This window comes from Triplophysa dalaica, chromosome 1 (assembly GCF_015846415.1).
Source record: "Triplophysa dalaica isolate WHDGS20190420 chromosome 1, ASM1584641v1, whole genome shotgun sequence".
Classification (NCBI taxonomy): Eukaryota; Metazoa; Chordata; class Actinopteri; order Cypriniformes; family Nemacheilidae; genus Triplophysa; species Triplophysa dalaica.
In genome coordinates this window covers 8,509,523-8,524,373 of record NC_079542.1, presented here as the reverse complement: position 1 = coordinate 8,524,373, position 14,851 = coordinate 8,509,523, and the positions used below count along the sequence as shown (strand labels likewise).

Here is a 14,851-nt window from a genome sequence, read left to right as displayed (position 1 = left end):
CCAAGACTGACACTATTATGCCGAGGCCAAGAAATCAAATTAGCAAGACTTAATAATTACAAACAGCATCAAAACAACCTCTGGAAAGACTTAAGAGAGGTGTAAGAGAAAGAAAAGAAGACAGAAACAAAATTTGTGGTACTGCTGAAAAAAGAACAGGACACTTTAACAACGGAAAAAAAATCCCATGCGACTTTCTGCCCAATGTGACGTAAAACAAACAAACTTACTATCTGAAGAAAGAAAAAAAGAGAATTTCAGATTCCTTTTCATTTTAATATTTAACCCATTTAATGCTGCAACACATCTTTGTTAGGATTAAGAGTACATTAATCATAGCCGACTGCAGATTTTGCATGGCATTTCTATAAAGGTGTTGATAACTGAAAATTATTGTATTGCTTTTTTGTGACGAAGCAAAATCTGCCAAGTGTCCAGAATGTCCACCGTATGGTGTGCAAAAAAAAAATAAGTCAATGGTTTGTCTCTTTAGATCACTTGTGTCCGTCTCATGTGGTAGGTTCTTATATGCCAGATGACCGAGGGCTGAATGGAGTAAAGGATGATCTCTGTTTATGATGAGGATAGAAGGTCTCTAAAATGTCTGCTTATAAAACGTGATAAAAAACATCATATGAAAAAGCAGTAGAGTGAGACTGAGAGGTGTCAGAAAGAAATCTATTGTAAGGCTATGTTAGACGGTGAGAAAATGGGATCACTAAAGCACTAAGGCTAAGATGCCATTTTTGGATCTCTCTCACAGGTACTTGATGTAAGATGTCACTCTCGCACACTTGAGAGGAACTGGTTTTGAATCGAAGACATACATCTCTCTGACAACTCTTAAACAACGGTAACACACAAACCACTGAGACAATGCAAGTATATAGGATAGGCTTTTTTCAAGAACAGTTGTCAGCAGCAGAGCTTTTCTAGATGTGGTTTCTGCTTCATGTAAACACTTTCATACCTCCAGATTCTAAATGTCACACCTGCAGATTGTATTCAACATAATAAAACAAGACCATTAGATTGAATCCAGATGCTGTAGGATTAAGATAAAAAAATTATATTGAGGATCTATTGACATAAATGCAATATATTTCAAACCGAGCTTTCTTCAGAGCTGTATGAAGACCTTACATAATGAAGCGTTATGTTTTTATTAGCTTAGAATGAGCCATTTCTATCTACATACACCCATTTACATTGAATTCGCCATAATGTTTCTACAGTAGCCCTAAATGGTCAAACTGCTCTACATAGCGCGTTTTGTAAGCATGTTATCTCCTTCAGCAAAGAAGAGAAAACATGAGGACATCTTAGTCCCGTGTCAGTCACCGTTGTGCTTCAAAAGAGAGGTGGGAGTGGTGGTGGGAGCACAACACTGCTAGATGTCGCTAAATTTCATACACTGGACCTTTAATATGAACACATTGTTTTTAATATACTATTCAACACATGATGTGTTATTTTACCACATTTTGTGTGGAATATAAGAAAAGGAACAACACAAGTTGTCTTAAAAGTAACATAATGTGTTGTCCCAAGAAATACCACAAAGATGTGTTGAAAAATGGTTTTGTTAAAACAACACATTTTGCGTTCAAAACGTCTTGTTTTAACACAACCATTTTTAGAGTCTAGTACTTCAAACATACATTATTTCAGCCTTATGCCAAGATGAACATCTGATCAACATCTTTTACATTTATATTCTAAATAAATTATAGAAGATGTGGCTGCTGTGGACTGTGTGTGACGTTGCTGCACATTGATGGTTTACCTCATAAATATGAAGTAAGTCATGCTGACATTCCAGGTAATCTTCCAGAACCTCTCACTCACTTAAAATACTAAATATTAATAAATCAAGATTATTTTACATTTTGCTCATATATGTGTTCATATCTGACAGATGGGAGATTTTAAAATGGAAGCTTAATCAAAAGTGTTGGTTAGCACTGTGTGCTGCTTTAAAATCTCCGTCAGGATCACAATCAGCAGATGCCTTTACATCTTTCAGAGATGAATCTATTCTTTGTTTTTCTTAATTTCTCACATTCTTATTGCTTATTACCCAATGCAATAATGTTACTAAGTGCTACTGTAGGTGAGCTAATAGGTTAGTCACAGACATACAGTTCTCTTCCAAAAATGTATAACCTGTCGGCACCAATAGCCATGTGGTTAGTAGACAAAAACATTTTTTTTATTGCCAACCATAAAACTCTAGATATTCCTATAGCTTAAATAGATACAGTTTTTTTGCTACAACCTGATTTGCTGTCTGAAGAATCAGGTGATGCCCAGATAAACTTATCAATCTATCTTATCAACATTAGTGTATGATCAATATAAAGTTGAAACAAGTCAAAGTATAAAACACTCACAAATCAAAAGTCAAAAGACTAAAAGTCTTGCCAATGAATTCTGCATCCACACAAGATATTACATAACAAATGTTAGCACAACATTTCACATTTACAATAGCCAAATATGGCAAGTCTTTTTAAAGTAACAAACATTTACGCTCAAAGTTTGTTTTTATCATCCACAACTCATTTCCATGATGGCACTGGCAAAAGTTCATAAGAAGCAAATTTATGATTTTGGACTGAACGATCAATAGTAATTCATTGAGTGATAAAGTCTAGACAAGAGTTTCCCAAAAAACTCTAGACTCACACGTATAGACCACTGCCATACAACATAAAGTACAATATGTGACACTGGACCACAAAACAAGTCATAGCCAACAGTCCAGTTTTATGTGTCAAAATTATCGATTTTCCATTTATGCCAAAAATCATTAGGATATTAGGTAAAGATCATGTTCCATGAAAATATTTAGTCCTACCTAAAATATATATATCAAAATAATTTTTGGATGCAAAATCGTGAACAAAAATGACCAGAAACAAACCATACATCAATGGAAAGCTCATGGTGAATAGATAGAAAAAAATTAACCCTTATAATGGTTTTATGGTTTAGGTTCACATATGAAATACATTTTACACTCAAATAAACTATATCTTAGTCCTTATAAAATATTATTTTGAAACTACTAGTACTGATCTAGTCTTGTTGCTGGCTTAGTTTAAACTTTAATATTGTAAATATCTCCAAAATAGTCTATATATACACAATTATATACACTAAATGGAGTTTGTTTGTTAAATGCAGTTTAGCCAATCCAGTCTAGGAAAATCGCCTGTCTCGTTTGATTTAATAATATGCCACATACAGAACAGAACACATAAATTTTTTTAATTCATTATGATGTGACATTCCCAACTCATAAGAGCATTGAATAAGCTTCCGCTTTCTATTATAAACATAACATTCAACACAGTCACAGTGAATGCTACCACACCTAACCTTCTGACTCTCCTTGCAGAAAAAGACTAAAGACAGTGTTAGTTTTGACAAGTGAGTTCATAATGTTAGCTCCTCTTAGAAATCTCAATTTCCTCAACCCATCTATTTTAATTACCACGCTCACTCCAACCACTAATCCAGGAGGTCAAATAAGACATGTTTAACGGAAAAAAGTGAATTGAGAAACTTTAACCCACGTTCATATGAAAAAAATATTTTGCTAATGCTGGTCAATGGCGAATGGAATTTCTAATGTAGTGGGGGGACAGTTTGAAAGTTTAGCAGGGGGGCTACCCCATATCCTTGCCCCTTGCTAACCCCAGGGGATTCTCATTCTGAACAAAAATGTGTGTGCCGCCTGTAGTCTAAAGTTATGTAGTAAGAAAGGCAATATAATTGCTCACTAAAACAGCATGTTTTTTTTGTTCTGCCTATGAATAAGCTGCCAAATTTGTTTAACTTGTGAATTGTTGACAGTTTAGTACTGGTAATCTTATCTAGAATAACTGGACGATTGGCTATGACTAATGACGCTTTCTTAAGTAAGACTATTGTAATAATGATACAGCAATTATGTTCTATTTTCATTCTTAATACATTAACAGTATGGGCCACATCATACAATCAGGTTTTCGTAGAAATGAGACATGAAACAAACCCATGTTGTTGTTTTTCCATTCCTATGATCTGTCATCTAAAATGGGTTTGCTCCACACGCAGGTTGTGTTCATCTAACTACATCATGACCGGCATAACTAATGCGTAACGCGGTTTCAAATTAGGGGTGGGCGGATCGATCTTGAAATATCGATACTTCCGATGCTGAGGTTGTATCGAAAAGGATCGATCCTAACATAAAAACATTGATACTACTGTGTTTTTTCTACAGATTTTATTTTATTTACTAATGTAGCTAATAATTGTATAATTTGTATAATTGTAACTATTTATTTCCCATACACCTAGTTTTGCACACGTTGCTCCTCCCTGCCTTGCTATGTTTTGAAGTCCCCCATCACGTGACTCAGCAGCACCAAGCGCAAGCACGCAGACGCAGCTGCAGTCAGCGAAAAGAATAAAAACACAGCGAACTGCGTTGTATGCCAGTGGGCTTTTGGGGGTAAAAGCCAAAGATTAAAAGTACTTTATTATTAAAACACTTTATTTACTTTATTTCTCAAACAATTGTGTGCACTTTGTTCATGAATTCACTTTAAAATGTAACAAAAGGGAAATGTTATTGTTATATTATTGAGTCTAAACATAACACTGAACAAAACGGAAAAGCAGTTTTAAAAGCTTTGTTCTTCAGTAATAATTTTGTAGACTTTTTTTAAAGCTAAAGAAGTAGTACTAGGATAGGGATAAATAGTTTTGTTGTATATTGATTTTCTGTTCTGTTAATCTGTTATTGTTACTGTTTTCCAGTAATAATTTGGTGTAAAGTTCATGGATGCAAATTTTATTACACAAATAAATAACTAAATAAATATATTTATTTGGCTTAAATTATGTCCCGTGTTTTAACATCTACATGATTAATTAGCCTATAGGCACATTAAGAGCACAAATCACAAAATATTTTAGTGGTCATGAAAATGTATTCAGATTTAGCAAATGAATGATGCATTCATCTGATAAATCATGGCATTTCATCCACTGGAAAGTTAAGTATCGGTATCGATATCGGCAATACTGGCCCTGCATTTACATGGTATCGGGGAGAGAGAGAGAGAGAGAGAGAGAGAGAAATACACGGCTGAACGAGCACATGGAGTAGCCTATTTGACATCGAAATGCATTTATTTGTTATGCGTTGCAATCTATGACATCGCATCCGTCACATTATCATCGCGTTTCGTAGCGTTTATTGAAACACCAATAAACATCAAAGAGACGCATGCATTTCGTCAAGTATTGTGTTTACACTACAATAAATAAACTAAAGCTCTTACCTTCCAATCACTGTGTCAGCTGGAAACAGGTTGTCGCTCACAGGGGTTGTGCTGATTTGCTGGTGTATTGTTGTGTGGCGATAGCGTTACTCGGTCATCTCATATCTCGGATCTGTTTCCCCAACGGGGACGAGCAGTGGCGGTGAATTCGCAAGTTGTCTGTCCGACCACAAGCTCCCATACACAATGTGAGCGTGTATGACACACTGCAACGCAAACAAACAACTTAATGACTCTTACACCTCATACAGGTTGAAGACGTTCAATACGCTGAGCCGCGTGCGCCACGCGCCTTGGACGAGGTGTGTAGCACGCTGAAAGAATCTGTCACCATGCGCCTGTTACATTAATTGTATCAAGATTTATTTTATATTTTTTCCTCAAGATTATCGTGTACATTTGACGTGTAACACATTTCAACAAACACTGTCACATTAGGCTATGCAAGCACAATTTACATTAAGCAAACAGATTTACCAAACTCGTGTCTTGCCAGCGCATAAATGACCAGCAGCAACGCTTAAGTGCCCAAAAATCGACCATTTATAATGACCATTGATCACATAAAACATTACTCGATACACTTAAGTTTAAGTTGACAACTGACCTTCACAATTCAAAGTAGATGACGCTTGTTTTCTTGTTGAATATTGTGGGTAATAAATTGCAAGCGGTCTTCTCCAAGTCCGGTAATAAAGGATTCTCCCAGTGCTGGTATATGGAGAAATATCTGTAGGCTACATGGTCTTCATCCACCACTTCGCTCTCAATGATCTTTATCCCATCAATTCCCGTTTGGCACTGATTTGAACGGGCAGGAATGTCGGGAAATAGAGTCTGCTCAAAACCTCTGTGCCCTCAGCTCAAGCTGATCTATTGTCTACTTCACGTCCTCGTAGCATTTTGCCAAGCCCCCTCGTGAGTGGTAAAAGAGACTTGTGATGTTGTCATGTCTCCAATGACGTCAGGCCATTTAATGGTGTATGAACGCGCTGTTCAAAGTTCAGTGAAAGAATAAGAGGAGCGGATGACAGTGGGTGTCGTCGCTCAGGATGCGAGAGTCAGAGTGGAGAGCAGCTACTCGCATCAGCACCAGCGCGGCTGTGTGGAGAGAAAGAGGGGAGGGGGCGGGTGCCACACATATATGCATTGATTCACATAATTCTCAAGCAGGTAGTCAAAGCCTTGTAGACTACTGTTTAGGGTTGGAACAATTAAGTGTGAATCATTTTCTTATAAGGATGAATGCTTGTGTTTACAGCTAATATTCCATGTGTATTTGGAGGTATTGTTTTTTTAATTTCATGTGAATTAATGTATACACATAACAAAAATACTTTATTATTTAAGAAACTTTCGCATGGCACGTGATGTTTCGAGCACACAAGCTCTTAAAGTATTTTTGATATTTTTGGAGCTCTGGTGTGCCGACTTTTGTTACTACTTGGATTTACTCTCTTGGTGGAGCACCCATTTGAGATTGATGTGCGTGTTTTGTCCTCACTTTAATGTATGACACATACCCATTATGAAATATAATAGACTCATGAATAACTCATTGAATAACATACTTGAAGTGCAGCTTTCAGTCAAGTTACCTGGACAGTTAAGTATTTTCCATTAACCATTTAGGATAAGACGTGACCTTGAATCTGGCATTCAAAAGGAGTTGAAGCTCACTTCTTATCAAAATTGCCAGGATGTTGGTGAGCACTGCTTCATGGGGACAACATGATTTAGACTATCTCAGAAACAAGATAAGGATGTGCGGAACAATTATATTATAGAAATTCTCCGAACCGGAATGTAGAGATAAAAAATGCCATAGGATGTAAATGTAAATTTAAGAGGAATATAAAATATTTGTGTTTATTTAAGCAAGATAAGTGTTTTGCTTATCCTTACACATTCAAATGACCCACAACCCCAATTTTCAAATAAGCAGTCAATTGATTTGACAATGGTCATTTATATTTGATCTGCACTTGATTATTTGGTTACATTACTTGTTGGAACTAAACTTTTTTAATTTATTAAGAATTACTTTGTTGGAGACGATAGCCTTTTTGGCATTGCACCGACATGTTGACCTGAAGCGCATCGGTCGACCCGAGTTCGATTCCCATCTTGTGGTCCTTTCCCGAACCCACCCCCTTCTCTCTCCCACTTCGCTTCCTGTCCTCTCTACAACTGAGCTTTACGATTAAAGGCAAAACTCAAAAAACAAATCTTCTTCATAAGATTTGCTTAGTCTTAAAATATTCCTAGTTGATCTCAAGACTGTTCCATCTGTTATTTCACTTATGTCATGAGACTTCTATGGATCTGCTGATCATGGGACTTTTGTAGATGCATGTTTGCCAGAGTAACTTCCTGTGTGTACAGCTGAGGTTTTTGGAAGAACACTGTAACGTCCTGTTATTCTTTTATGTAGTACAAATAATAAAATAAAGAGTTTGTTTTAACACTCGCACTTACATTTAAACTCTATGTCGATTGTGGAAAGAATAATGACGGCTCCCAAAACTTTTACAAGGACCAGCAACACCCTCACCTGAAGGTGAGATAGTATTGATGAATCTGCTTTTTCAGATGTAAATCTATAGATGAATGGCTCACCTAGTGCTATACATGCAGAACTCTTCTGGTGGTCGTAGATTTTCCTGTTACGAATGTTTATACACTCGTATATACCATTAATTAAATAATGGTTAATGGGAATGTAGAAACACTTTTGTAATTGTAAGGATAAGCAAAACACTTATTGCTAATACAATATTTAATATTCCTCTTAAATTTACATTTACATCCCATGGCCTTTTTATCTCTACATTCCTCTTTGAAGAATTTCTGTAATTGAATTCTTTGTCCCATCCGTATTTGACTTCTGAGATTGTCTTAATCATGTTGTCCCCATGAAGCAAAGCTTGGTGGTCCGAATAATGGACTGGATATGGGGAAGAAATTACAGATGCCAAAAGCCGACAACATTCATGACTTGTGTTTGTGATTACAGCCTGAGCTCTGTCACATAGAGGATACATACAGAGTGTCATGGCCACATTAAAGTCTACAGTAAAGTAGGAAAGATTGGAAAGAGAGGCTAGATAATGACAGAGGAATAGACAGGGAGGAGAGCCGAATGAGATATGTGGTAGATCTCTTTTGAGATCTAGTTCAAACTGTAAAGACTGTCAGGCAGGGTATATCAGAATAGTTGAAAGGGTTTGGGCTCCATGCCCTGAACGACTGACAGTTTGAATCATAATTTCACCTGACCATTCCAGACAAGACTTTGCTCTGGAACATGGCAGGTCGCTCTCTCTATGCCTGGCTGAAGCCTGGACGAGCAAGTAAAAACATCTACAAATTGAAGATTAAAACATACATACTGTATGGAACATGTTTCCTTAAATGATTTCCAAACATACCCTTAAAATATGATTATATAGCACTTTTACAAGAACATGGTTTTCAACTGCAACACAGTCTCGCAAATGGGTGGGTTGACTGCCACAGATGCTGGAAATATCGCAGTTAAAAGGTACCCTCAATAAGGGCGAGGCCGGGTGCATATGTATATATAACCATCTGATAATTACATGTGTCTAAAAGCAGGGAACCCTGAGAGCCTTGAGTTCAACCACAGACTGCAGGCACATCACAGAGGGAGGCACATGCCACCCTTGCTATCCAGAACCACTTGCAAACCACGACAGCACAAGCCTGTAGTTAGACTGGTTTAAAAAAATAACATAAGCATACTCTTACTGATATAGACATCTTAAATATACAGAGTTTTCTTCAGTGCACAAACCAGGTTGTGTTGAACATGATGACTGTGTGGATTTGGTAAAGCATGGCATGGAGACAGAAACAGTACAGACAAGTGTACACATTTTCATTTTATGCATTTATATTATATTTGTATATTTTGTTTGTATCTGTGAAGTCTTCTTGTATCTTGTGTGTTGTGACGTGGACTGCATCTTTCAGCAGAATAATCTCTTTGGCCTCAGAAAATGATAATAACATTTATGCACCTAAACAATAAAATGTGAAAGTGAATAAATCAATTTGTATATCTCAAAAAAGTGTCATCCAAAATGTCATAATTTTAACTTATTGCAATTTATGCATCAAAATGTATATTTTACCCTTCATCCCCCTATACTGTAGCATTCAACTCTGTTAAAGTGTTTTTTATTGTTTAAGCATCCGTTTATAGCTTAAGTTAAATTATATTAAGTTATATTCAAAAACAACTGCCGTTATGAAAACTTTAATAAGAGCGCCCTCTGCTGGCCATCATTAGTCAAGCAGCAGACGCGCCTTGTTCTAGAGAGTTCCAGATGCATTGTGGGTACGTCACCCGGCACGGTCCTCCTCAAGTCTGCAATCATGATGGTGAGTGTTTTCTCGTGTCTGTTTTACCACAAATCCATTGTCATCTGTGTATATAACAGTCTTTCCAATGCTGTGAAATAAACATTCAAAACGCAAAAAACACAATAAACACGTCTGAGGGATTATTTCGCATGTAAATAGAAAGCGGTTCGTAAAGATTTAGAATAATGCTAGTTAGCTCGGAGGCTAACTATTCATTTTACTGACTCGGTGCATTTGAGATTTGTATTACAAAGCGATATATATGTAAGTGTTTTTTTCGTCATGTGTGCATATTTGGCTTTCTTGCTTAGTTTAGTCGGGGTGGTTGCTAATTGATGCTAAAGGCGGAGTTAGCATCTTTATGTCTAAGGACCGGTTAACACCCTTTATTGTTGTTCGTCTCTAAGATAAACAATGTTAACTGCAGTGTTTTCAGTGTGATTTAAAGTGATGTTTGTTAACAACACGGTTATTGGAGAATCATATTAATAAGTCGATCCAAGTACAATCAGAACAGGCGTTAATGCGATTAACACTAGTGTGATCTTTGTTAAAAGGAATGTTATGTTGTTTATATAAAAACATCATTAGATAGCTACTGTCAGCACTGATTTTAATGTATTCAAATACTTTTTATGGCGATTATTATTCTCCTCTAATTTCTGAACATCTCTGCTCAGCCCACACCAGTCATCCTCCTGAAGGAGGGCACAGACTCCTCACAGGGGGTCCCACAGCTTGTCAGTAACATCAATGCCTGCCAGGTTGTGGCAGAGGCTGTGCGGACCACTCTCGGTCCCCGTGGCATGGACAAACTTGTGGTGGATAACAGAGGTAAGCTTGAATTGCACATCTTGGAGAGTGTCAGTTGTTCTTGACTTGGTGTCAAAATAGTCAAGCTAATGCATTTTTGAAAACAAAGTTTAACTGTGATGCATGCTGCGCAGTTTCATGCCGAGTTTCAAATCTGATGATGCGTTTCTCTAGGCAAAGCCACTATTTCCAATGACGGAGCCACTATTTTGAAGCTTTTGGATGTTGTACACCCTGCAGCCAAGACTTTGGTGGACATCGCCCGGTCTCAAGATGCCGAGGTAAAAAAAATTCAACATCTTTAAAGAGATTGTGCATACCAAAATGAAACCCGTAGTAGTATTCACCCTTGTGCCATCTTCATTGAAACTAGGGATGAGTCACGAATTTCGAATATTCGAATAGTATATTTAATTATCGAATTTCGAATAGTGTGTGCATCTTAAAAAAACTCGCCGTGTTTTCACGTGTAACGTGTTCATGTAACCAAAGGGTGGCGCTGCCAATAACGACGCACCTAAAACCTAAAGGCTGTCAATCAAGAGACGGTAGACAAAACATTTTCCCACAAGAATTGGTAACGAAGTTACGCACACTGTAGACCCGCGTGGCATAACGGAAACGGTACATTGATATCAAAAATGTGTTCTTTGTGTGGGGGTCCTTTAATAAAATGAAGGAGAATAAAGTGCAGTTCAAACTCTGCAATGCAAAGCTGACTTATCATGGATCAGCAACTACGATGCACAATCATTTCAGGGCGAAACACCCAGCAGGTCCATCCACAGGTCAGCAATCAGTTGCTAGTTTATGGTCAGACCAACCAATTTGGATCCCAAACGGGCGGAGCAAATAACGGCTCTAACTAGCAAGATGATCGCTAAAGATATGCTTCCGATCGGCTTGTCAAAGGAGAGGGTTTTAAAAGTCTTATGGAGTTTGTACAGCCCGAGTTTACTGCTCGTCTAGAAAAACGATCACTGCCAGACTGCAGAAACTTTTTCAGGACAATAGAAACTGAAGCCTTTTGAACTATTAATGCATGAAATCGCTCCGAACTGTTAATAAATGCCGTCATTCGGTTAATATGTTTTAACGCGTTTTAAGTCTGGTCTTAAATCTTTATGACTTTAATTTATTTTCTTTGATCAATAACAAAGTTTTTTTAGTTGGTATAAATGAGCATGCTCATATTTTACACTGAAATGTCCTAGCATTATGAGCGGTTGATTCTGATCGACGTACTGTTAATAAGTGCCGTCATTCGATTGTTAATATTTTAATGTTTCAGCACGTTATTTTAATGTATTGCTTAATGTTAGATTGCATATTCCATAATGCATAGAGAAGTGTGCCGTCACGTAAACCTAAATGTTCTCTCTCTCTCCGTTTGTGTGTGTGTAATACTGTAAATGCGTCCATGTGAGGGAGGGGTGCAAATTTCGAATAATTTTCGAATAGTTCTCATCGATCTTCGAATATTATTTTTGCTTTAAATGCCCATCCCTAATTCAAACACCGTCATAGTAAATAATGTTCGGACACTTTTAGCATGGTAATGCCATTGAATGAGGGGAGTATGTATGTGTACGGGGATTTTCATCTTTGGGTGAACTATTATTTTAATATTATACTGTGTCATAGTTCGCCTTAAACAAATGGAGAGGGCAGTATTCGAACTTTGAAATATTAAGGTAAAATGTACCCACATTTTGTGTGTGTGTTTTAAGGTTGGTGATGGAACCACCTCTGTGACTCTGCTTGCGGCAGAGTTTTTGAAGCAGTTGAAACCGTATGTGGAGGAGGGGCTTCACCCCCAGACCATCATCAAAGCGTTCCGCATCGCCACCCAGCTTGCTGTCAAAAAGATCAAAGAAATTGCTGTTACGATCAAAAAGGATGACAAGCAGTAAGTCCACCCCTTGTGTACTATTTTATAATCACGTATTAGTATTTTATTAAATCACAGATGCAATCACGCGTCCTCTGTTGCCACCCCAGGGAGCAGAGGAAGTTGTTGGAGAAGTGTGCGGCTACAGCGCTGAACTCTAAGCTGATTGCCGGACAGAAGGATTTCTTCTCCAAGATAGTGGTGGATGCAGTTATGATGCTGGATGAACTGCTGCCTCTGAAGATGATCGGAGTGAAGAAGGTGCAGGGCGGAGCTCTTGAGGTAAGAAACGGTTTAGGGATTTGTAGCTTGGCTTTGTTCACACGGCAAACACAAATCAGATTTGGTTTCCACCACTGAATTCTATCCATTTTTTACTTCTCAGGACTCTCAACTTGTGGCTGGAGTGGCATTCAAAAAGACTTTCTCTTATGCCGGCTTTGAGATGCAGCCCAAGCGCTATGTGGACCTAAAGATTGCCCTGCTCAACATCGAGCTGGAGTTAAAGGCTGAGAAGGATAACGCAGAAGTCCGTGTCAACAACGTGGAGGTCCGTTCCACTGTTTCTATAATAATCCAAGTTTTTATAGAGAGAAGGATGGCTTGTTGCAATTGAAACTGCATTAAATGCCTTTTGAGATTCATTTAGCTGTAAACCTTTGTTGCATAAAGTAGCTGTTCATGTTCTTGTTGTGGTTGTTTTCAGGACTATCAGGCCATTGTAGACGCTGAATGGAACATCCTGTATGATAAGCTGGAGAAGATCTACAAATCTGGGGCTAAAGTTGTGCTGTCCAAGCTGCCCATTGGAGACGTGGCCACACAATATTTTGCAGACAGAGATCTTTTCTGCGCAGGCCGTGTTGTGGAGGAAGACCTTAAGAGAACTATGATGGTACGTTTCTTTTGTAACCATTGATTCTTTTCCATGTCATTCTAAATGTGAAGTGTGACTTTGTGGCGTATATGTGTTAAGCAGCTGTAATGTGTCGTTTAGGCCTGCGGAGGCTCTATTCAGACCAGTGTTAATGCTATGACTGATGATGTACTGGGACGGTGTGAGCTCTTTGAAGAAGTGCAGGTTGGAGGAGAGAGGTATTGTCTTCTTTTTACCTATGTAGGCCACATTTGCATATAAGCAATAAAGCCTTTAAACTTTGAATGTGTTTGTTTCTTCTAGATACAACTTCTTCAAAGGCTGTCCGAAGGCAATGACTTGCACCATCATCCTCAGAGGCGGAGCTGAGCAGTTCATGGAGGAGACAGAGCGCTCGCTGCACGATGCCATCATGATTGTGCGCAGAGCTATTAAGGTGGATGAACTTTTCACTATTTGCGTAATGCTTTTTGGTGTATAGGTAAAGAGATAAACGAAAGTAACATTGTTGCCTTTTTTCTACCAATACCACAGAATGACTCCATTGTGGCTGGAGGTGGCGCTATAGAGATGGAGCTGTCAAAATATCTGAGGGATTATTCCCGAACAATTCCAGGGAAGCAGCAGCTGCTGATCGGAGCCTACGCCAAAGCTCTTGAAATTATTCCCAGACAGCTTTGTGACAACGCAGGCTTTGATGCTACCAATATCTTAAATAAACTGAGGGCCAAGCATGCACAGGTACATGTACACACAACCTTGCCCATTTTGGGAAGTGAAAAGACGTATTAACATTCTAAGTTACATTTATAAAGGACACCTGGAAGGGGGGGGGGTCATCGAGACTTGCATTTTCATATTTATTGTTTAATAGATCACATCTAGATACTATTACGAATGCATAAATCTCTTCGTATTCTTCTCTCAGGGTGGTATGTGGTATGGAGTGGATGTAAACAATGAAGACATTGCCGATAACTTCCAGGCGTGTGTGTGGGAGCCCTCTATTGTGCGTATCAATGCCCTGACCGCTGCGTCTGAGGCCGCATGTCTTATTCTCTCAGTGGATGAGACCATCAAGAACCCTCGCTCTTCTGCTGAGGCACCCGCTGGAAGAGGCAGAGGGCGTGGTAGACCCCAACATGCCCATTAAACAACACCCATCTCCAACAGTGTCTCGGGCAGAGCCTCTGGACTTTAAGATCTAAACAAATGCTGGCTGGTAAGAGCCTTGATTTGTGTCATTGACCGGTTTTGTTATTCAAACATTTCTGTGTGTTTTAATTTGGCTAAAGCAGAATAGCATCTGTTGGATAGTTGGAGATTTGAATGTTGTTCTGTGATAGTCTGAGAACACACACAAACCGTTCATGCTTAAAGTATGATTGGTTTGTAGATCTGTATAAGCACTGATATGCAGGCAGTCTGCTCTGATATGTTCCTGTGTTGATCATTTGGTGGAACTATTTATTGGACCATTAAAAACCAATACTTTTGCTTCTCAATCTTGTGTTGACTTTTTTCTAACTTTGCAATTTAATA

At 38.3% G+C, this 14,851-nt stretch overlaps 2 protein-coding genes across 2 annotated transcripts in view; one reads left to right on the top strand and one right to left on the bottom strand.

Moving 5' to 3' along the window:
- Positions 1-6,385, bottom strand: part of slc8a4b (solute carrier family 8 member 4b) — a 41,776-nt gene extending 35,391 nt beyond the window's left edge. The window contains exons 1-2 of the mRNA XM_056757627.1: positions 5,947-6,385; positions 5,340-5,545 (exon numbers count right to left, since the gene is read on the bottom strand). The gene's annotated coding sequence lies outside the window, so the exon portion shown is untranslated. The remainder of the gene's footprint in view (positions 1-5,339; positions 5,546-5,946) is intronic.
- A 3,286-nt stretch (positions 6,386-9,671) lies between these two features.
- Positions 9,672-14,814, top strand: cct7 (chaperonin containing TCP1, subunit 7 (eta)). The gene is made up of 11 exons (XM_056747025.1): positions 9,672-9,746; positions 10,409-10,562; positions 10,716-10,822; positions 12,272-12,450; positions 12,543-12,714; positions 12,818-12,982; positions 13,139-13,327; positions 13,430-13,527; positions 13,613-13,745; positions 13,844-14,050; positions 14,238-14,814. The coding sequence occupies exons 1-11, from the start codon at positions 9,741-9,743 to the stop codon at positions 14,460-14,462; spliced, it is 1,635 nt and encodes a 544-aa protein (XP_056603003.1). The 5' UTR covers positions 9,672-9,740; the 3' UTR covers positions 14,463-14,814.
- The last annotated feature ends 37 nt before the right edge of the window (positions 14,815-14,851 follow it).

Coding starts and splice junctions, on each gene's coding strand:
- cct7 (XM_056747025.1), top strand. Junction 13,746..13,843: donor TTGTGCGCAGAGCTATTAAG/GTGGATGAACTT, acceptor CCAATACCACAG/AATGACTCCATTGTGGCTGG. Junction 14,051..14,237: donor TGAGGGCCAAGCATGCACAG/GTACATGTACAC, acceptor TTCTTCTCTCAG/GGTGGTATGTGGTATGGAGT.